This window comes from Ambystoma mexicanum, chromosome 4p (assembly GCF_040938575.1).
Source record: "Ambystoma mexicanum isolate Mex_15411 chromosome 4p, UKY_AmexF1_1, whole genome shotgun sequence".
Lineage (NCBI taxonomy): Eukaryota > Metazoa > Chordata > Amphibia > Caudata > Ambystomatidae > Ambystoma > Ambystoma mexicanum.
In genome coordinates, this window is record NC_090927.1 from 1,234,974,713 (window position 1) to 1,234,999,545 (window position 24,833).

The 24,833-nt window shown below is 40.3% G+C and overlaps 1 protein-coding gene across 5 annotated transcripts in view; it reads right to left on the reverse strand.

The window, feature by feature from the left end:
- Nucleotides 1-24,833, reverse strand: part of TTC13 (tetratricopeptide repeat domain 13) — a 1,871,796-nt gene that overhangs the window by 1,285,073 nt on the left and 561,890 nt on the right. For all 5 annotated transcript variants that reach the window (XM_069606893.1, XM_069606895.1, XM_069606894.1 and 2 more), the window contains exon 5: nucleotides 17,474-17,539. In XM_069606893.1, coding sequence (XP_069462994.1) covers nucleotides 17,474-17,539 — 66 coding nt within the window. The remainder of the gene's footprint in view (nucleotides 1-17,473; nucleotides 17,540-24,833) is intronic.

Sequence of the window (24,833 nt, forward strand, 5' to 3'; positions counted from 1 at the left end):
ACAAGGTGGCATGGTAGAAGATTTTGTTAAACCCCCCTGTCTACCTGCAAACTATATGCTATAACTTCATTTTATGATTGAGGTAAAAAAATTAAAAAAAATGGTGCGATGCCTACTATCCATGAATCAAGATGCTCACACTTTAGACTGTCGACAAAAAATGGTTGTTCCTAAAGATTTAGGAACTCCCGTCCCCTGCACACTGTCTGATATCTGCAAAGCAGATCAATAACTTTCGTTTTTTTTGTTTTACTAGATTTCATAACACAATTCAATAGACAGTTAAATAGGTGGAGCAGTCAAAGTGAATAACAAGCTCACAAAATTTATATAGACAACAAACATGGTATTTATTGTACAATATCTCTGGGCCCGACGCATTTCGAGTATAAACTCTTCTTCAGGGGCAAAAACATATTTCACAATTCACAATTCAATTTCTAGAAAAAAGTAGAAGGGTACAACTTAGTATTTTGCATAGAATTCAATTATTCATACAAACTTTCAAAACATTAAATCATAGATGTAGTTTGAATGCTTGTCAAAAGTTGTCTGGGATAGTACCTAGTAGCTCAGTTTAGTATAAGTCCAGTCAGATAAGTAGTATCTCTAACCACCACGAAAAGGATATATGATTTGTGGGATAATGACGAGTTAACCTAATTTAAAAAAACCTTTAAAAAAAATATATACAATTTTGGCATAATCAATGCATATAGGTAGTGTGCCACTTACCAACTATGGAGTAGGCATAGTTGAAAAAACACATATACGATGTCCACGGATAGCGGGTGCTTTAGAAAGGTAGCGTGTGCATCCACACCAAGTAAGAAATGTGAAAAGTCAATAGTATACTTAAGGTGCAAGTATAGGTAAAGATAACGGTAACGGAGTTCCATCAACTCTTACATTGGTTTCCCAAAAGGATTCCGGCAAGCGGTACGTGGACTGAGCCAAAAAGGGACAAGCAGTTCGCCCTAGTACATAAATCTGTATAGAAGTAAAGGAAAAGGTAGGAGGAGGTGAGTAATAGTAAAAAAGTTCCAGTCTCAAGAGTGTCAGTGGACCCATACATCAATTACTAGATACAATGTGGATCCTTCAGCAAGCGAATCATGGCGCACCTCATCCCGAACAAAGAGGATGTTGTTCGTTCATGATTCTGTTCTTATGTACTGAAAGTGATACTGACGTGTGAATGAGCATGCGTGGTAGAAAAGCAGTCGTTACGCATGCGTTCGCAACAAGTTGAAGGTAATTGGTGCGCGTCATGTGTCTGAAGACATGGTGTACCTGGCGTCAGAACAACATGAAAACAAAGAAAGGCGCGCATGCGCGAGACTCGTAAGCGGCTAAATGCCTGAAAATGGTTGTCTATTTTGTAGTAGGCAAGTAAGTGGCCATCAAGAGTAATGAAAATTTAGAAAAGAACGCGGACTAGACGAAGTAGTTTTTGAAAGATAAGACGGATAAGTCAGACCGTCCTCTGCCAGTCAGTACCTCAGTCAGTACAGTGATATAATTCAACACGAATGATATTACAGGCATTGATATAATGTACATACAGCACAATATTTTGTACAGTTTACCATCAGAATGATAACATACATTGGGTAATAATATGGCATAGTTTTTCAAAAGGTGACTTCACAATCATTTGAGCACCCCAAACCAAAGAAGGGGGTGATTACGATTTCAATACAATCCTTATTAGCATATATATTTCTTTGAAAAATTACATTTCAACCATATGCGCACATGTAAATAGAATGAGACCACCTTGATGGATAGGTAACAGAGTACATTTATAAAAAATGGGGATTTTAACCAAGATATGGTCAATATGAACTGATGTAACTAGAGTAGTTGGGGTGAAGGGTATGGTCCTCATAAATAGGGGCCAAGGTAGTAGTCCTTGTTCATGCCAAGAGGGGCAAGTGAATCAAGCAGTGTATCCAATAGAGTTCTCTCTGGGATAGTAGTTTTTGTAAGTCCCCACCTCTGGGAAGTGGATGTATTACTTCGAGTATTACCATTGTCATTTGTGCCACTGTGTGTTGATGATCTCTGAAATGTCTATACACCAGGGATTTGGTATTTTTAGTGCAAATATTTGACTTGTGCTCAGTCCAACGTTCCTTGGCTTTCCTGGTAGATTTCCCTACGTAGTATTTCCCACAGGGACAACGCAGAGCATAAATAACATTTTTTGAATCACAAGTTGCAAATTTTTTTAGTGGAATTTTCTTCCCAGTGTTTCCATGTCGAATATGGTCTCCTTTAATCATATTGGAACTATGTTGGCAATTTAGGCACGGATAAGTACCCTTTTTAGGTTTGGACAAAAAGGTTTGGATGTCTGTTTTTCGTTTTTCTGCTCTGATCAGACTGTCACGAAAGTTTTTGCCCCTCTTGTACGCCAGCGTCGGGGGTTCCGGAAAAAGTCGGTTCAGTTGCGGGTCTGTTTTGATTATGTCACAATTTTTGTGGATTATCCGTTTGACCTGAAAGCTCTGGCTAGAGTACTTTAATGAATGAATAAGGTTCCTGTTTTCATTTTTGATCTTTGGATCCAGTAGGTCTTCACAACTTTGTGCTTCTGTTCTGAGTATTGCTTTATTGATCAAATATTCTGGAAAGTTTCTGTCTTTGACACTGGCACCCTGCTACACTAAATAATATGTCATTTTCTAAAATAAACACCCTTACTGACAAATCAGCTACCACTTTGGCTTTCTCTGATGAAGAAGCAGTGAGAATACTTGGACTGATTAAAGATACCAGTAAGGAACCACTGAGCATAGATAATCCACAAAATCTAATTCTAAAACTAGAAAGATTGATCAGAAGGGAAATTGCGCAAAAACTTCATGCCACTACCCTGGCACAATACTTTAAATCCAAAAGAATACCAAGAGGACTTTGGATATACCTTCGACCAACGCTCTGTAAAGATGACCTTGAATTTGTGAAACGCTGGGAGCAAATATTGAACAAATGCTCGGTTGACCTCATTCTACTTACAATTGAGGAATTATCAAAGTCTCTGACTCAGGTCAATCAAGAAATCAAAGAGGTCTCTTCTCAATTATCAAAACTCAAAACAGCAACAGAACTACAAACCATACTGGAGGATACCAACAATAAATTGGACAATATAAGAAAGAAATCGAACAGCGTAAAATAAGAAAATTTAAACGGGACACTCTTGATTACGCCCATGATATTCTGTTTACTCTTGGCAAGAATTCTATAATAGTAAACAAGCAAATTTCACTCCAAGACAACCTAAACCACGACCCACTAACAATAATACCGATAGTAGCGATGTGAACAGTGGAGAATTAGAGGAAATTCCATCAACGAGTAGCACCACAGTGCCAAAACCCACTGAGGGTCAAAGTATTGCCCCACCACCTACAACACCAATACCAACCCCTGAAAGTTTTTTAGGAGGAGGAGAAAAGCCAGAAGAGGGAAAAAGAAAACCTCGCCAGAAGAACAAACACTGAGGGATCCCATAATAGTTAACCTTTCTTCTAAACTACTCTCACAATCTCAATTGAATACCCTCAATTTGGGCATATCATTTATACCAACGAATAATACGAGTTTGTTTGAAGTTAATCTTTTCAAGCTAGTTCGCAAAATGGAGTTGAAAATCTTTTTTGACAATCTAACAATTAACAAGTGATAAAGATAATTGTCTATACCTTGAATTGAAAGACAAAAGCCACTTTCATCCTCAAATCAACCATCCTCTAGTAAATCTATTTAAAACCAAAACCACTAGAGCACTCAAATGCCTTAAATACAGTAAATCCAACAAACAAAACATCAAGAAACATCAGCTTAAAATCATTAAAGATATAGCAGAGGACAATAGTATTACTATTAAAAAAGCTGATAAAGGTGGTGCCTTGGTTATCATGGACACTGTGCTGTACAATGAAGGCTGTTTGAAATTACTATCTGATCGAGATACCTACCTCAAATTAGACCATGACCCGATCACTAATATCAAGGCAATCATTGAGAAAACCATCTCCAGAGCAGAAGAGTCAGATTGGATTTCTGAGAACACAAGAAAGTTTCTGACTAACAATAACCCGGTGACACCAGTCTTCTACGGCCTTCCCAAAATTCATAAAAACAAAACGAATCTGCCCTTCAGACCAGTTGTTGCTGGTACAAACATTGTTTTCCACCCCTTGCAGTATATCTCGACACTGCATTGCAACCCCTGATACAGAAAACTGAAACTTACTTAAAGGACACCATTCATTTTTTACAAAACATGAAGAACCTTGAATTGGATGAATCAAATTTGTTATTGTTCACAATGGATGTAACCAGTTTGTACACCTCAATCCCGCACAACCAAGGCATTGAAGCACTGGAATGGTTCCTACTAAAACTTGAAGAAATCAACATTCATAAAATATTGGCAATTGAACTCATCAACATCATCCTTTTTAATAACTATTTCAGATTTAATGGTCAATTCTTCCTACAAACTTCAGGTACCTCTATGGGGTCACCAGTTGCACCTTCCTATGCAAATATTTTCATGTATTCTTTTGAGCATACCCATGTCCTAAACGAAACAAGGTGGAAAGACGAGATCAAAAGTTGGTATAGATATATCGACAATATTTTTGGAATCTGGAGAGGCACCGAGGATGAACTCAACACCTTTTGGGAATACCTTAACAAATGCAACGAGAGAATCCAGTTCACAATGGACATTGGTAAACCTAATGTAAATTTCTTGGATGTCACTATTGAAATAACTAACACAGGACTCAGAACACAGTTATACAGGAAACCTACTGATGTGAACAGTACCTTACATTTTCAAAGCTTTCATCCCAAACACTTGAAAGAAAATTTACCGTACAGTCAACTCCTCAGGGTCAAGCGAATAACTTCAGACTACAGGACCAATATTCCATTATGAAATCAAGGTTCAAAGACAGAAACTTTCCAGAAGATTTGATCAATAAAGCAATACTCAGAACAGAAGCACAAAGTCATGAAGACCTACTGGATCCAAAGATCAAAAATGAAAACCGGAACCTTATTCATTCATTAAAGTACTCTAGCCAGAGCTTTCAGGTCAAACGGATAATCCACAAAAATTGGGACATAATCAAAACAGACCCGCAACTGAACCAACTTTTTCCGGAACCCCCGACGCTGGCGTACAAGAGGGTCAAAAACTTTTGTGACAGTCTGATCAGAGCAGAAAAACGAAAAACAGACAACCAAATATTTGTATCCAAACCTAAAAAGGGTACTTATCCGTGCCTAAATTGCCAACATTGTTCCAATGTGATTAAAGGAGACAATATTCGACATGGAAACACTGGGAAGAAAATTCCACTAAAACAATTTGCAACTTGTGATTCAAACAACGTTATTTATGCTCTGCGTTGTCCCTGTGGGAAATACTACGTAGGGAAATCTACCAGGAAAGCCAAGGAACGTTGGACTGAGCACAAGTCAAATATTTGCACTAGAAATACCAAATCCCTGGTGTATAGACATTTCAGAGATCATCAACACACAGTGGCACAAATGACAATGGTAATACTCGAAGTAATACATCCACTTCCCAGAGGTGGGGACTTACAAAAACTACTATCCCAGAGAGAACTCTATTGGATACACTGCCTTGATTCACTTGCCCCTCTTGGCATGAACGAGGACTACTACCTTGGCCCCTATTTATGAGGACCATACCCTTCACCCCAACTACTCTAGTTACATCAGTTCATATTGACCATATCTTGGTTAAAATCCCCATTTTTTATAAATGTACTCTATTTACAAGTCAATACCTATCCATCAAGGTGGTCTCATTGTATTTACATGTGCGCATATGGTTAAAATGTAATTTTTCAAAGAAATATATATGCTAATCAGGATTGTATTGAAATCGTAAACACCCCCTTCTTTGGTTTGGGGTGCTCAAATGATTGTGAAGTCACCTTTTGAAAAACTATGCCATATTATTACCCAATGTATGCCATCATTCTGATGGTAAACTGTACAACATATTGTGCTTTATGTACATTATATCAATGCCTGTAATATCATTTGTGTTGAATTATATCACTGTACTGACTGAGGTACTGACTGGCAGAGGACGGTCTGACTTATCCGTCTTATCTTTCAAAAACCACTTCGCCTAGTCCGCGTTCTTCTTTTCTAAATTTTCATTACTCTTCATGGCTCAGGGCCACTTACTTGCCTACTACAAAATAGACAGCCATTTTCAGGCATTTAGCCGCTTACGAGTCTCGCGCATGCGCGCCTTTCTTTGTTTTCATGTTGTTCTGACGCCGGTTACACCGTGTCGTCAGACACATGACGCGCACCAATTACCTTCAACTTGTTGCGAACGCATGCGTAGCGACTGCTTTGCTACCACGCATGCTCATTCACACGTCAGTATCACTTTCAGTACATAAGAACAGAATCATGAACGAACAACATCCTCTTTGTTCGGGATGAGGTTCGCCATGACATTGTATCTAGTAAGTGATCTATGGGTCCACTGACACTCGAGACCTGGAACTTTTTTACTATTACTCACCTCCTCCTACCTTTTCCTTTACTTCCATACAGATTTATGTACTAGCGCAAACTGCTTGTTCCTTTTTGGCTCAGTCCACGTACCGCTTGCCGGAATCCTTTTGGGAAACCAATGTAAGTGTTGATGGAACTCCGTTACCGTTATCTTTACCTATACTTGCACCTTAAGTATACTATTGACTTTTCACATATCTTACTTAGTGTGAATGCACACGCTACCTTTCTAAAGCACCCGCTATCCGTGGACATCGTATATGTGTTTTTTCAACTATGCCTACTCCATAGTTGGCAAGTGGCACACTACCTACATGCATTGATTATGCCAAAATTGTATATAATTTTTTATTTTTTAGTTTTTTAAAATAGTTTAACTTGTCATTATCCCACAAATCATATATCCTTTTCGTGTTGATTAGAGATACTACTTATCTGACTGGACTTATACTAAACTGAGCTACTAGGTACTATCCCAGACATCTTTTGACAAGTATTCAAACTACATCTATGATTTGTTTTGAAAGTTTGTATGAATAATTGAATTATATGCAAAATACTAAGTTGTACCCTTCTCTACTTTTTTCTAGAAATTGAATTGTGAAATATGTTTTTGCCCCTGAAGAAGCGTTTATACTCGAAACGCGTCGGGCCCAGAGATATTGTACAATAAATATCATGTTTGTTGTCTATAGAAATTTTGTGAGCTTGTTATTCATTTTGACTGCTCCACCTATTTAACTGTCTATTGAATTATGTGTTATGAAATTTAGTAAAACAAAAAAACACGAAAGTTATTGATCTGCTTTGCAGATATCAGACAGTGTGCAGGGGACGGGAGTTCCTAAATCTTTAGGAACAACCATTTTTTGTCCTCCATTTTCCCAACCTAGTTGCCAAGGTTGAGCCTTTTCTCCCCCGCACCTCAAATGATCTCTAACTCTATAAAGGTTACTCTAAAATATCCTAATACTCTTTTGCTAAATCATAGGTGTGCCCCGTGTTTTTGCTCATCTCCTCACACTTTAGACTGTTCCACAAACCTGCTGTACACCTAATTGCAATTAAATCAATTTAAAGAGTGAGAAAATACCAATGAAGACAATGAACTACTGTGATGAATCTGATTATGTCATTACTCCTTTCCCAGGGATAACCTCTCCTCATCTGGCCAGGGGACGGCAGCCGCTACCTGATCCTGACCCTGTGGGTGGCTATTTGAGGGAGGATCACATGGGGGTCAGGGGTGATTCCTAGAGGGGTGAAACACCATCGGATGAGACATGGTATCCCCGTTTTCCTTTCTGCGCTACCCATTCCATTCCCCATGCCTTAATGGCATATTGTCATGACTCCCTTTAACTGTCCGGTCCTGACGTCTGCGTCTGCAGGAGATGCTGAGCCCCACAGATCTCTCAAGAACGTTTGATCAACAACTGTCTTAAACCCAGTTGAAGAACTAACACTCCCAAGGGAAAAGGGGAAGTGGAGAAAATAACAAACGACAGACGCCTACTTCTGGTGGGCTGCAATCTGTAGAAGGAGACATTAATGTTTATTAAATAATGAAGACATGCATTAAATTAACTCAATCTCTAAATATCAAATAATTTAATATCTAAACCCATACCTGTCCAATCTCCGAAATAACCTTGGAGATTAATTAACTTCTTTTTCACAAAGACCCATTGAGAATTTATCTAGCACAGTCAATGTTCAATTTCAGAAGGGCAATGTGAATTTAAGAATGCATTTTGTTCCTCAACCAATAATGCTCAAAATAATGAGTTCAAGAATGTGCAATCTTCTTAAATTAAAGAGGAAATCACTTTCGAGTGTTCATTCATTCAATTGCATTTCATCCTTTCTCAAGCACATTGTATTCCTGTTCAGATGTTCCTTTTACTTTAGTAACAAATGCGCAATTAAGAGTTCAGATGGTATTTTAAAACTTTAAACAAGAACAATAAGAATGAATTCAGATCCTGTTCAACCTTTGAAGCACATGCGCAATGCTAATGGAATCCGAAGCTTTGCTTTTGACTTAAGCACTGTAAATGAGTTCAGATGCTGTTTACCTTTTGAGCACATGCGCAATGCTAACGAAAACAACTGCTTTTGCCTTTGACATGCGCACAATAGACAAGTTCAGGCGCTGCCTTATCCTTCAGAAAAATGTGCTATGCTCATGAAATCAATGTGTCTTTACTTTCCACATGCGCACAGTGAATATTTTTAGAAGCCACCTTATATAATGGCGCGCAAGCGTAATTAAAAGCCTTATGAATTCAAGTTAAACAACATCAAAAACTTAGGCTCAGGTATTTTCCTTAAGCAATCTTCATTCACGCAACCGTACTGAAACTGACAGACTTGAAATCAGATCAGATACGAGACACAGCAGTAAAACAAGGACTCTTCTCCTTTGCGCATGCGTGAAACAAAAATGAAGGCTCTGAAGCACTGATCTAAGAAAACTGCGCAGTTAAAATTCCAAACGCTTCTTCCTTCAGTACAATGTCAGAAATTCAAAACCGTGTCAATTACACAGAGTCATAAAAGTCAAGCAGATTTTTGAAGTAAAATGAAACGAATCTAAATACCTAAACTAAATAAATACCTAACATGAATAAAGTGATAAAAATAAAGCAACTTTTCTCCAGCTTGAGAAAAATCGACGCTCCCACCAAATTATCAGCTGAGCTTGTCCCACGTTGACCAGCTTCTCAGGAAACAATATTTATCTTTGTAAACTTCACCAGAATCTCATCAAAAGGCCTTGACGCAGGAACTTAATCAAAACAGGACCTTCCTTCTTGAAGGTGAACAATGAAAGGCAGTTTAGAATTGTATGGAAGGTCAGAGGTTCATGAAACTTCCAATCAGGAACTGGCACTACTGCCACCATGTTGGTTTGGGGAGTTAGCACTCTGATGAACAGAAGTTAAGATCAACAACCCAAAATCAGATTAAAACAATAAATTAATTAAATCTATAATCTAATTTCATTTACAAAGTACCCCTACCTAACCTGGGACCTGACAGTACCCCCTCCTTAAGCCCTGACCTCAGGGCCAGGTTTATTTGGATTTCTTCTGTGAAACTTAGATACTAATCTTTCCGCATGAATATCAGATTCTGACTCCCAACTTCTTTCATCAGGACCAAACCCCTTCCAATCAATAAGATATTGAATCTTTCCCCTTACTTTTCTAGAATCAAGTATTCTTTTAACCTCAAATTCTTCTGAATTAGTTTCCAAAACAATTGGTTTAGGAACTGGTCTCATTCTGATTCCTTTTGACACTGGTTTTAATAAACTTACATGAAATACTGGATGAATTTTCAAATTAGTAGTCAATTTAAGTTTGACTGATACTGGTCCTATCACTTCCTCAATCTCAAAAGGACCCAAAAACTTAGGACAAAATTTATTTTTTCCTTTCAATTTAATATTTTTTGCTGATAACCAGACTAAATCACCTTTAGCATAACTTGGACTTTTCTTTCTTTTAAAATCTGCAAATCTTTTATACTCAGACTTACTTTTTTGTAACATTTCCTTTGCTTTAGCCCAACCTTTCTGAATTATTTCAGTTATATCTTTCACAGCTGGACATGTCTCATTTACTCCATCATTCTCACATAGAAACCGAGGATTATAACCTCTTCCACAAAAAAAAGGTGACATGGAAGTAGAGGTTTTAGTAGAATTATTATATGCAAATTCCGCTGTCCACAACAAATCCACCCACTCAAACTCTCCTTCGACAAAACATCTTAAATATTTTTCTAATTCCTGATTGATTCTTTCTACTTGACCATTAGCCTCTGGGTGATATCCTGATGTTAATTTTATCTTCAAACCCAATCTCCTACAAAATTCCTTCCAAAATCTCGACACAAATTGAGACCCCCTATCTGAAATAACTTGACTGGGAACTCCATGCAATCGTACAATTTCTTGAATGAATTTTTTAGCTAGACTTGAAGCTGTAACTCCTCCTTTCATGGGAATAAAATGACTCTCTTTAGAGAAACAATCTACCACTACCAGAATTGTGGAGAATCCTCTATCGTTAGGTAAATCTACAATAAAATCTAAACCAATTGTATGCCAAGGCCGAGGAGGAATAGGCAAGGGTTCAAGAAGTCCAGCAGGTTTTCCAGTCTCATGTTTTGACTTAGCACAGACTTCACAAGTCTTTACATAATTTAAGACATCTTTCTTAATACTTTCCCACCAGAAATGCCGTAGAACTAAATCCAAAGTCTTATGAAAACCCGGATGTCCAGCTAAAACTGAATCATGACAATCTTGTAAAATTTTCTCTCTAAGGTCCTCACTCGGGAGATACAACTTATCCTCAAAATAAGGTAAACCATTTTTAATAGTTCTTTTAACATCCAACTGTGCCCATTCTTTCATCTTCTGAATATTCAGATTTATTTTAATTAACTCCTGCAAATCTTCTTTTTTAGAAGAGTTAGCTGAAACAAAATGTTCTTCAGGAATTACAGGTTCAGGTCTTAACTCCAATTCTTTTTCACAACCAGGAAATTGTCTGGATAAAGCATCCGCTTTACCATTTAATTTCCCAGGTCTGTATGTCACTACAAAGTCAAAATCCGCAAAAAATAATGACCAACGTAACTGTCTGGGAGTAAGAGTCTTAGCTGACTTAAGAAAAAGTAAATTTCGGTGATCAGTAAGCACCGTGACAGGATTTCTGGCACCCATCAAAAAATGTCGCCATTCTTGAAATGCAGCTTTTATTGCAAGTAATTCCTTATCCATTATTGAATAGTTACTTTCTGCGGCAGAAAATTTCTTTGAGAAGAATGCTATTGGATGAAGCTGACCAGTTTCTTTATGCCTTTGAGATAAAATAGCTCCAACTGCAAAATTAGAAGCGTCTGCTTCTACAAAGAATGGTTGTGTTGGATCTGGGTGTAAAAGAATAGGACCAGAAATAAATCTATTCTTCAAGGTGTTAAAAGCTTCTTCCGTTTCTTGATTCCAAAGAAAAGGTACACCTTTTTTTAAAAGTCTAGTGATAGGAGGAATAATGGATGAAAAATCTTTGATAAATCTCCTATAAAAATTAGCAAAACCTAAAAAACTTTGCACTTCCTTGATCTTAGTGGGAGTCGGCCAATCTTTCACTGCTCTGACTTTTTTTTGATCCATTTCCAACCCTTGAGGAGAAATCACGAAACCCAGAAACTCCACCACTTCAGTATGAAATTGACTCTTATCAAGACTAGCAAAAAGATGATGATCGTGTAACTTCTTCAAAACTTGTCTTACATGTTGATAATGTTGCTCCAAATTATGTGAAAAAATCAAAATGTCATCAATATAAACTACGACAAAAAGATCTAGAAATTCTTTCAAAACATCATTAATAAAGAATTGAAAAGCCGCTGGAGCATTACATAATCCGAATGGCATCACAAGGTATTCAAACAAACCAAAACGTGTTTTGAAAGCAGTCTTCCACTCGTCTCCCTCCCTAACCCTAACCAAATGGTAAGCTCCTCTCAAATCCAATTTAGTAAAAATGGTTGCTCCTTGAATTTGGTTTAACATTTCTGGAATCAATGGCAAAGGATAGCGATTCTTAACAGTGACTTTATTCAAAGATCTATAATCAATGCAAGCTCTGAGCTTCCCTTCCTTCTTGGGTACAAAAAACAATGGTGAAGCTGCAGGAGATTGTGAGTGTCTAATAAACCCTTTATTGAGATTTTCCTCAATGTATTCCTTCAAGTAATCATTTTCCTTCTCGGTCAAGGCATACACCCTACTACTAGGTAAGATTGCTCCATCCTCTAAATCAATTTTGCAATCATATGATCGATGTGGCGGTAACTCCCCTGCTTCAACCTCATCAAACACACAAGTAAACTCTTTATAACACTCAGGCAAAAAACCCATCACAGCTCCAATAGAATGTTCTTCAAATCCATTTTGAGCTAAAGCCACCACTCTTCCACTTTCAATACTCTCATCTCTGATCTCATACTTACAATTGAAACAATGTTCCTTACAAATTTCTGATCGAAAATCTAATATTCTTCTTCCCCAGTCAATTGTGGGATTATGATTAGTCAACCAAGGCATTCCCAAAATGATTTGTAGCTGAGGAGCATCAATAAGTTCAAAGACAATATACTCAGAGTGATCTTTAACCAGTGTCATAAACAAAGGAACAGTTTCATGAGTGATGGGTCCCGAGGTTAACTGAGAACCATCTACTGCTCTTACTTGCTCTACTGCTATTTTTTCAACTAATGGAATTTTCATAGACCGAGCCAATCCCCAATCCATAAAATTACCAGTTGCCCCTGAATCAATCATGGCTGGTCCTGATCCTTTTAAAACATCATCCAAGAATAAGGATACGTTAATTGTTACATGAGGTACAGCCGCTTGAAGGGTATTCGCCACCTGTTGAGATCGAGAAACATTGGACTGCCCTCTTTTGGGAGTGTAAGGACAATTCCCTAGAAAATGACCACTACGCCCACAATATAAACACAAGTGATTAGCTCTTCTCCTATCTTTCTCCTCTTTAGATAATGGTCCTCTTATTTTGCCTGACTGTTCACTGACTTTACTCCTTTCTTCCATTCTAGGTTTTTCAAAACGCTGACCCACCTTGACCTCTCCAAAACCCTTTCTACGTTCATTTCTTCTTTCTCCCAATCGAAAATCTATTCGCATAACTAAGTCAATTAAGGCATCACAAGAAGTGGGACGATCAACCATGGTTGATAAAGCGTCTTTAAATTCGTCCCTTAAACCTCTGTAAAATAAGGACGATCTCTTGTCCTCTGGCCACCCTGTTTCCAAAACTAGAGCTCTAAAAGCTGTTACATAACTCACTAAGTCCTTATTTCCTTGTTTTAAATCTAACAGTTCCCCATCTAACTCTTGTGAAATCATTCTTCTTCCAAACATCTTTCGAAACTCTTCTTTAAATAGAACAACATCTTTCAAAATTGGATTCTCTTGAGCAACCAAAAGAACTGCCCAAGATGATGCATCCCCAGTTAAATAAGATAACATAAATGCAACTTTAGCCATGTCAGTTCTAAAACTCTCAGGACGACACAAGAAATGTAACTCACACTGTGTAACAAAAGTTGAAAATGTTTTAACATCTCCACTAAAACGTTCTGGGGACGCTAAAGGAACTGATGTCTGACTCAAAATGTGTCTTCCTACTCTATCTTCATCTCTCCCGTCTGCTCTTTCCAGAACTGGGGGTTGTTGTTCACTGTTCCCTGTGGCTCCCAACTCCGAAGACAATCCTTCCCCAGAATACCCTACTCTCTGGGTTCTAGATTCCCCAATGGATTCTTGAATCCGAGTCATCTTAACTCCCAACTCCTCCACCTTTTTATGTAATTTTGAATTCTCTAAATGAGAAACTCTTAATTCTTCTCTCAGTTCTTGGATTACTTCTCCCAACTGTTCCATGATGAAATCTGTGAGACTCAACAAACCAGGCAGACTATTTTTTGGCCTTTCATCTGTCCGGTCCTGACGTCTGCGTCTGCAGGAGATGCTGAGCCCCACAGATCTCTCAAGAACGTTTGATCAACAACTGTCTTAAACCCAGTTGAAGAACTAACACTCCCAAGGGAAAAGGGGAAGTGGAGAAAATAACAAACGACAGACGCCTACTTCTGGTGGGCTGCAATCTGTAGAAGGAGACATTAATGTTTATTAAATAATGAAGACATGCATTAAATTAACTCAATCTCTAAATATCAAATAATTTAATATCTAAACCCATACCTGTCCAATCTCCGAAATAACCTTGGAGATTAATTAACTTCTTTTTCACAAAGACCCATTGAGAATTTATCTAGCACAGTCAATGTTCAATTTCAGAAGGGCAATGTGAATTTAAGAATGCATTTTGTTCCTCAACCAATAATGCTCAAAATAATGAGTTCAAGAATGTGCAATCTTCTTAAATTAAAGAGGAAATCACTTTCGAGTGTTCATTCATTCAATTGCATTTCATCCTTTCTCAAGCACATTGTATTCCTGTTCAGATGTTCCTTTTACTTTAGTAACAAATGCGCAATTAAGAGTTCAGATGGTATTTTAAAACTTTAAACAAGAACAATAAGAATGAATTCAGATCCTGTTCAACCTTTGAAGCACATGCGCAATGCTAATGGAATCCGAAGCTTTGCTTTTGACTTAAGCACTGTAAATGAGTTCAGATGCTGTTTACCTTTTGAGCACATGCGCAATGCTAACGAAAACAACTGCTTTTGCCTTTGACATGCGCACAATAGACAAGTTCAGGCGCTGCCTTATCCTTCAGAAAAATGTGCTATGCTCATGAAATCAATGTGTCTTTACTTTCCACATGCGCACAGTGAATATTTTTAGAAGCCACCTTATATAATGGCGCGCAAGCGTAATTAAAAGCCTTATGAATTCAAGTTAAACAACATCAAAAACTTAGGCTCAGGTATTTTCCTTAAGCAATCTTCATTCACGCAACCGTACTGAAACTGACAGACTTGAAATCAGATCAGATACGAGACACAGCAGTAAAACAAGGACTCTTCTCCTTTGCGCATGCGTGAAACAAAAATGAAGGCTCTGAAGCACTGATCTAAGAAAACTGCGCAGTTAAAATTCCAAACGCTTCTTCCTTCAGTACAATGTCAGAAATTCAAAACCGTGTCAATTACACAGAGTCATAAAAGTCAAGCAGATTTTTGAAGTAAAATGAAACGAATCTAAATACCTAAACTAAATAAATACCTAACATGAATAAAGTGATAAAAATAAAGCAACTTTTCTCCAGCTTGAGAAAAATCGACGCTCCCACCAAATTATCAGCTGAGCTTGTCCCACGTTGACCAGCTTCTCAGGAAACAATATTTATCTTTGTAAACTTCACCAGAATCTCATCAAAAGGCCTTGACGCAGGAACTTAATCAAAACAGGACCTTCCTTCTTGAAGGTGAACAATGAAAGGCAGTTTAGAATTGTATGGAAGGTCAGAGGTTCATGAAACTTCCAATCAGGAACTGGCACTACTGCCACCATGTTGGTTTGGGGAGTTAGCACTCTGATGAACAGAAGTTAAGATCAACAACCCAAAATCAGATTAAAACAATAAATTAATTAAATCTATAATCTAATTTCATTTACAAAGTACCCCTACCTAACCTGGGACCTGACATTAACCACCCACGAAACCTACTGGGAATACCTTCCAATGTTGTATGCATAAGCTACTAAGAACGGACAACCATTTCCATGCATGTGAAAGTACTATGATGAGAAAGCTGGATGGGGTAAAGAGGATCAAAAAAGGCGAGAAGCACAGATGCGCTCTAGTGGTTGCAAGCGCATAATAGGCTGCGGGACATTTTAAAAAACATTACCAGCTGACAGGTGGCAGACGCTGCCTGGTGAAGCCTCATCCTCTCAGTGCTGGCCGAGGGACTACTGTGCTGCAAGGAAGACCGTGGAGCCAACCGACTCAAGGGAAAGCCCAGAGAAAGAAGTCTGCAGCAACCAGTCTTCTGCATAAAAGCCAAGAGAGGAACAAAGAGGAATACTTCCTGGCATTTGAGGGAACCGGACAGCATTATCCAGGCCACCCGAATATGGAGAAGCACACAGCAGACAGGCAGGAGCTGAGAAGCGAAGTCAGTGAGCCGGGGAAGTGGGGTCAGGACGCCGGAGAGCCACTTCAGAACCAAAGTCGCCACAGAAAGCCGGTGAGTCCTCATGAGGGAAGCTGGGACACCGGGGCACTTTGGCAAACTTACCAAAGATAAATAAAGATAAATGAAGCGCATTAAAGTGAATATGAGACAATATTTAAAAAGGAGTAATAACAGAATAAATGCAAGATATATACACATTTGCAAGTGTGTTAATCGAAGCACATGAGGAAGTCCTGGTAGGAGAAGACAGAAGGCAAAGCCAAGGCTGTGAGGAAAGGTTGGAGAAGAAACCTGACAGGAGAGTAATACCAGGTATCCTGTGAAATCGAGATTAAAAGCCACGTTTTTTTGTATACAAGTTTTTGTTGATCAGAGAATTCCAAGCAAGTCTCATACCCTTAGGAGTTTAAAATATCTTGAAGAGAAAACCTGGGGAAGGGAGCAATCCCCTGGAACTGCGAACTTTATCCATTGGGAAATTTTGTGTTTGAGTTATGCCTTTCCTTTTGAACTTGAACATTTGTGCACTTTCAAGGCCAGAGACATTATCCTTTTCACCTTAGAGCTACTTTTACAATGTGAGGCCACAATAGTATTTCAGGCACAGGACATTTTTGCTTTGGACATCTTGACGTCGGAGAGACCTTTAGTTTTGGTTGCAGTAGGGAAACACCTTCTAGAATAGGGATAGCAAGGCATTTTCTGACCCCCACCCTGACCCCACCCAAGCCCTTTCTTTTGAAGAAATGTTTTTGGCCAAAACTATGAGCTTTCTGTGTCCACGTCTCATTCCTGGCACCACATACTACCAAAGAATGCAAGTTAGGACTATCTTGCATATGCAAAGGAATTTCAATAAATTGGGAAGTAAACAAAAGCATTAGTGAATTAAAGAATGGAAAACATGCTGGCAATATTTACAGCATTACAGATTCATATTTGATTACATATAGAATTGCAAAGTTGTTTAAAAGAAGATTCTAAGAGTTGTGGGTAAGCATAATTTCACTATTCAATGGTGTAAGTCTTATTTATCTTGGACCCATAAAGGTGTCTTTACCAGCAGAGACCTAAAACTAGCAAGCACACAACTCTTTACAGGAGTGAACCATTATATTAGTCAAGATTGTGGCATAGTGCATAAAATGTATTTAAAACTTACTTGTAGTCCTTTCTTTCCATATGCTATGCCTCGACCATAAATGGCACTAATCAGATCTGGCTCCTCCTGCAAAAAAAAGAAAAAAAAGACCAAAAACATTTTAAAAAGCAATACAAAAATTGCTTTCGACATTTTTTAAACAAGTCCATGCATACAGCCTGATTCTACAGCAACATGAAAATATATACGTACAAACAAAGAACATCCAATGACTTCAGTTCAGCCCAATAATAACCCAAAAGAAATTGTACACGTGTTGAGTAACCGGTCCAATTTATGTCCTAGCATGTTGTTCAAGAACATTACCACAGCATGGATTGTTATGGAAACTTTGGTAAAACGTAGCAATGCCAGGTCAAATACACAAATCTCCTAAGCGTCCCTAACAACCCCACCAGGCATTTTCCCTCAATGGCTTATCCCGGAGTTTCCTAACTGTTGTTAAAAATGGACATTTCCAAAGTAGCCTGAACCATGTAGATATAAGGTGAATTAAACATAAGAACAATAGGGATTTGAGGCCTATAGGTATAGCATTAACTACAACCGGCAAGTGATCAATGCTTACTTGCACAACCAGTTCACTGCTTTCTGAAAAGTAATGCAAAGTATCAAAGAACGAAACAAATGCTAGGATGGCAGCCAAGCAAGTTTCATGGATCATACTTGCTTTTATTCCAGGGAATTCAGCACAAAGTACATGTTTGGCCTTAAGAAAGCAACAGGTAGCTAGAGTGCGGCGGCGGAATGTAGTCATGGTCACCAGAGCTCTGCATGTCCCCTGTAAAATATCCTGAAAATTTAAAAACAATGTTTTCCTAGAAGCCGCGTTGCCTACTTGTGGGTAGAAGCCGATATACAGCGAGTAATCTAGGAATAGAGCTCCTTCCATCGAGGGCACCGAATGATCAGCGCAGACACTGAGGGCAGGCATGTGAAGGTCTGCAAGCCACGGAGACCAGTGCAAACGGAGGCTGCAGCAGACATAAGTGGCAGTGGGAGGCCACAGAGCCCCACACCAAGTGAGATCATGCAGCAATCCCCTCTGGGGTTTTTGTGACCTGCGGCGAGCCTGGTGCTGGTAGAGAGCTGTGGGCCAGATCGCCACAGTAACAGGGATTGACCCTGGAGGACTGACGGCAGACCATTCGGGTGGGAAGGGCCATAATCGGGTGAGTTCAGAAAAACATACGGGTAGGCAGCTTCACCCACCTCCTTAGGGATTGAAGTGCGCGGCCTGTGGAGGGATATAGTGCTGGTTGGGGATGGAGGCCTGCAAAAGATGGGCAGCTGCCGACATGCTCCCGGCCCGGATGACACGTTGTGGCAGCAGAATCCATGAGGACATTGTGCGCCACTAACGACGCAAGTCCAGGACCCCAGTTTTTGGGCCCCACCTAGTGGTGAAGCCAGAGGTGAGGAGGAAAGCTCCCATGAAACAGCCCTTTCACATCATGCAGAGAATCAGGTGTTGGGGACTTCCTGAAAGGCCCGAGGGCCCCTTACACATACAGCGCCACAAGAAAAATGGCAAGAGACAAACTGTGCAAGCACAGTCTGCAGAGCAGGATGGAGGCCTACATTTCTTCATCTGCTCCAAGAGTAGCATCCCAAGGGGTGGACGCAATGTTTATTTTTTTTTTTGTTTATTTATTTGTTATGCGCACCAAACCTGTAGGTAAAAGGGCGCAGCAGAATGAAAATGCAAGGCTTACATAGTTACAAACACAAGTTACAATTTAGCATAAATACAGAATTTTGCAGGTCAAAGTAAACACATATATACAGATGTATCAATATATACAGAAGGGAAGACCCTTTACTGATGCAAGAGGGGAGCCAAGCAGTGTGCCAGGGGTGCACACATACACAAATCACCTTTGTGTATCATTCAGGGCTCTAGGTTAGGTCCTAGTAGCAGGCATAGTCTTACAGGTCACAGCTAGGGGTCAATAGCGATGATATGTTTTATTAAAAAAATTCAGAAATGACAGTAGTGTTGGGCAGCTCTCAGGTCGTGAGGCAGTAAGTTACAACATTTGGCTGCCTTTACGGGGAAGCTATTACCACCAATGGTTGTAAGTTTGTATTTGGGTATGGTCAGACAATTAGCATTGCCTGTTCTAGTAGGTCTATGAGTGATTCTTCTCTTGAGTTTGGCAATCAGATACATGGGTGCCATGTTGTTGAGAGCTTTGTGTGTCAGAGATAGCATCTTCAGCTGTATTTTGTTATCTGTGGATAACCATTTATGGTGTTGTCTAAGGGAGGAAATGTGGGTTCTTTTGTTTGTGCCTAGGGCTGCTGTTAAGGCATTATTTTGTATGGTTTGGAGCTTGTGAATAGTAGTTTTATTAGCACCACTGTAGAGAGCATTGCAGTAGTCGATTCTGGAAAGTATTAAGGCTCTGGCCAGGATCAAGCAGCTCTCGTCAGAGAGGAATGGCTTTCCCGCTCTAAGAAGCTTACATATGTAGGCCGTGGAGGAGGTCAGAGATTTGATCTGTTTATCGAAAGACAGTGTAGAGTCTAGGTAAAAGCCGAGGGTTTTTACCTCTTTAGAGACTTTAATGGTATTCCCATCAATGTTGAAAGAGGAGAATTCCTGCCCTAGTTTTTTGATATTAGCTTGTGAACCCAGAATTATCAACTCAGTCTTATCATTGTTCAAGCAAAGGCCGTGGGTGGCCATCCATGCTTGGATGATAAGATATACTTTGTTCACCAACCCTGCGTCTTTGCTGTGATCCCCAGAAAGCGGGAGGAGAATCTGGGTGTCATCTGCGTAGTTAATGTAGGTGACACCCATATTGTCTAGATCGTCAAACAAGGGTTTGGTGAAGATGTATAGTTGGTGAGACGCAGGACCCCGCAGAGAATGGGGGTAGGGTCAGCTGCTGCCGAGGGAGAGAAGACTCATTGTTTTCTCGCTAAGGAAGGACCTAATCCATTTAATAGCTTCCGGGGAGAAGTGGGCAGCAGAGTCAAGGTGTTGGCAGAGGACATTGTGGTTGTCCAGATCAAACGCGGCTGAAAGATCAAGAAGGAGCAGAAGTACTGATTTCCCTTTGTCCCTCAGCTCGTCAATTTGAGTCTTTAAATCAATAAGGGCTGTTTCTGTTCCATGTAGTGGGCGGAAGCCAGATTGTCTATTACCAAGGAGTTTAAACTGTTCAAGGTGTTTTTGGATTTGAATGTATGCGGCTTTATCTAGAATTTTGAGTAGGAATGGGACCGTGGTGATGGATCGGTAGTTGGTAGGGATAAGTGGGTCTAGGGTTTGTTTCTTGAGGAGCGGTAGCACCCAAGATTGTTTGAGGTTAGCAGGGACGGTGCCTGTGTCAAAAGAGGCGTTGAATAGTTTGGTGATGAATGGGGATAGTTCTCTGGCAGCATCTTTTATTAGTTGGGCTGGGCAGGTGTCACCTTTGCAATTAGATGGCTTCAGTGACAGGATAATTTTTTCAACTTCCAGGGCGGACATTTTGGAGAAATTGAACGTGTTTCTATAGGCCTGTGGTGGGACATTTGTTACAGGACTATTCAATGGGTGCTGTAGGTTCAGCCCTTCTTTTGTTGAATTTTATTTTGCAGGGTGACAATTTTAGTGGCTAGTGCTTTTTGGGTGTCTGAACACCAAGATTTGTCCTTGGTACAAATGTCAGGGTTCTGCTATTGGCGACTCAAGTTATTTGAGTATGGAGAACAGTTCTTTCATATTGGAGTTTGAGTTGGCAATACGCTCATCATACGATTTACATTTGGCCTGGCAGACTTCCTGCTTATAGAGTGAGGACAGTGAGGATAATTTGGTCTTATTCTCACTGGAAGGGCAGAGTCTCCATTTTGTTTCACTTTTTCTTTTTAGTGTGCGAAGGTCTTTAAATTGAGGCGTAAACCATTTATTTATGTGGGCCATAGGTTTACTAGGTCTGAGTTTAAGGGGGGCAATTCTGTCCATGGTGGAGAGCATGATGTTGTTGAATTCTTGAACTAGAGTACTAGGGTCAAGATTTTCTGGCAGAGAGTTGAGGGTGGGAAGGATAGCAGGGATAATTTTCTCTACCGTTATACTTTTTTTGTTTCTGGTTAGACAGGGTGGCGCTGCTGGGGGGCACCTGTGGGGTAAATGTTGCAGTTGATAGGTCGAAGGACACCAGTGAATGGTCTGTCCAGGAGAGTGGTAGGATTGAGGAAATGGTGGCTGTGCAATTGCAATCCCCTATCCAATCCAATATTCTTCCTTTTTGATGGGTAGGTTTAATAACTTTTTGGGAAAGACCTAGTGCCTTAATTGTTTTGGCTATGTCTGTGGCATGTTTATTGGTTTGGTCCATAAAGCCAAGGTTGAGGTCCCCTAATAGGAGTAATTGCGAGGATGGTTTGAGGTTGTTGGTGAGTAAATTGTGCAGGTCCTCCTCAAACGTCCCAAGTGGACCAGGCGGTCTATATTAGGTGAATGGTCAAAGTTTGAGAATTATTTATTTCGAATTAGACCGAGAGGGCTTCACACGATTGTGACAAATGGGCAGGGGCTAGTCGTAGGCCTAGAGATGTTCTAGAGATTATGGCGATGCCACCTCCTCGGGTACTGTCACGGTCTTGTCTGGCTATGGTATAGAAATCGGGAATCGCTAGCATGAGAGCAGCTCCTGCTGCACTATGGAGCCATGTTTCCGTAATGGCTAGAAAGTCAAGCTTACCCTCTGTAATTAGATCGGCAATGTCGATGGCATGTGTGACAAGCGATCTTGCATTAAGAAGGGCCCCTTTAAGGGGGGGGAGCCACGGTAGATGCCTTGACCGGGGTAGAATTGTCAGCGTTATTAGCACGCGACTTACACTTGTGGTTGTTCTGGATATTTGTGTCCCATGTAGATAGTGGCAGGGACAATTTAATGTTAAGGTTAGTTTTGCGGTTAGAATTTGGGAGCGATCTTCTTAGTGGTTCGTATATTTTAGGGAGTCTAGCGCGGAGGCATACATTTCTCTTAGTGGTGTCACAAGGTAAAGAGGCATAGGGTGCTATGGTGCAAGCCCTATTATGTGAAGGTTGACTCATAGTGTCAAGGTTTGTTGGTATAGGTGGGCTAAAATTTTAGAGTGGTGCTAGTAGGTAACTGATAGGTATCAAGGTGCATAACAGTAATACTAAGGTTACCATTTTCCTTTAATGCTATCAAAGAGAGTGATGGCTGATGCCAGGGGCGCTGGGATTGAAATGTGATTTTTAGCTGGACAGTCGCCGAAAGGTAGTTCGGCTTGGCTAGAATACAATACAGAGTGGACACAGATCGATTACGTTAGAATGCATAAATAAACATGATCAGTTGGCACAGTATTTCTAAGGTTGGGCGAATAAGACTTGGCTGAAATGCACAGAATAGGTGCAAAATCGGCTGGGGCTTAATGAACATTAGTTTGGGCTAATTCAAATAATTCAAATGCATAGACAAAGGACGCCTAGATTCAAATTTAGCACTGGGAGCCAGAATGGCACTAAATGAAATGCATAAACAAAGGACAGCTAGATGTGAGTTACCAACGAGGAGTAGGCAAGGTGTGGTTGTCCACCAAGATGCAGAGTACACAGGCAAAGGTACATCTGGGGTTAGGCACTGTTGCAAATGCTAAGTGGCATTCAAGACCAACACAGTGATTAGTGTGCATGGCTAGTGCAGGTAGGGTAGTGGAGGGAACTGTTCCGGGTGGCTAGATATATTGAGAGTGCTGAGGGAGTAGGTTTAGACAGACATAGATTCCTCACAGTCTTGTGGGGTACGAACAGGGGATATGGCCCTGGGCTCTGGTCAGCTCGGGACAGTCTCTGGACAGTTGTTGGCCTTACCCTCAGGGCCTTTCCAGGAAGGGCCGGCTTAAGCCTCCCGGCGTCGGGTTGGCTGGTATCTTCCCTGATACAGCCAATCAGGGAGGTGCTGGCCTCCTCAGATGGAAGGTGCAGGGAGGCACGAAGAAATTAAGCAACACGGGCGGCCATCTTGGATTGGCTGGAGTCTCGTGTGCATCAATGGCGCTGTAGTTGGCATCGGGATTGTCCGGGCTAATTGTGGCAGGTATGCGCTTTCGGGCTCAAGCTCTTACATATCTACATAAATGACATGAGATACCGCGTCTAGTGCGCTAAGAGTATCTCGTTCAAATTAAACAAATACGCGTGGCGGTAGCATTGTCAGCATACCTTACTGGGAGACAGCCCTTCGGAGGCAGCCTGCTGTTCCTATAGAGGTCGGGGGAGGCTCCTGCGGGCTGTTTTGAAGTATGACGATCTCGAGTCCGGACAACCAAGATCTGCCTGGTATACCATCCATGCATGACTTCATGCAGGCTAACAACTCCAGGACATCACCGAAGAGTAAAACTGACTCCCTTGGGATTGATGTTGGCCCATTTGCGGCAAGACCTCCATAAAATCTCAGGCCAGATGGATCAAGTGAAAACCACAGTGTCAGCCATGGATGATGTTCCAACTACTGTCCACAGTCAATTATCAGCCTTCATGCATTGTTTTGTTTATTTAGTATGGCGCGCAAAACCCAAAGGTACCAGGGCGCAACAGAGAACAGGAAAGTAAGTTTACATAAAAGCTTGGTTGCAGGATAGATACAGATGAGTATAAAGCATAGCATTACATTTCGTAAAAACTGGTGAGAGGACATACTTGAAAATAACCACCATATATATATATATATACATATACACACAATTATATTACAGTGGGTCAATTAAGGAATGTACATATATACTATCAGGTTGGCATGGTTCAGTCAAGGGGGTCATTGGATCGTAGCCAGGAGAGTTTTTCGCCTAAAGCTATAGTAGGATTGGTCTGTTCTGATGTCGAGTGATAGAGCATTCCAATGTTGAGCAGCCATGACCAGGAAGCTACTGCCGCCCGTTTTTTTCTGTCTGAATTTGGGTACCTGAAGGCAGTGAGAGTTAATTATTCTGGTGGGGCGGGTGGAAGTTCTTTTTACTATTCTGGCTGCGAGGTAGGGGGGTGCTGCATTGTTTAAGCATTTGAAAGTGAGTGATGCTGTTTTGAGTGAGATGCGGTCACAGATTTTGAGCCATTTGTGTTCTCTTCTTTTGTTGGAGATGTGTTCCTTGGAGGGTAGGTTAAGGGCTGTACTGAGTGTGTTTTGCAGTGTTTGAAGTTTGTCGGTTATGTATTTGTTGGCTCCTAGGTACACTGCATCACAATAGTCAAGTTTGGATAGTATAAGGGCATTGGCGATGATGATGCAACTAGCTTGGGAGAGGAATGCTCTACTTGCCCTGATTAACTTGCATGTGTAGGCGGTGGAGGATGCTAGTGAGTTTACTTGTTTTTTTAGGGACA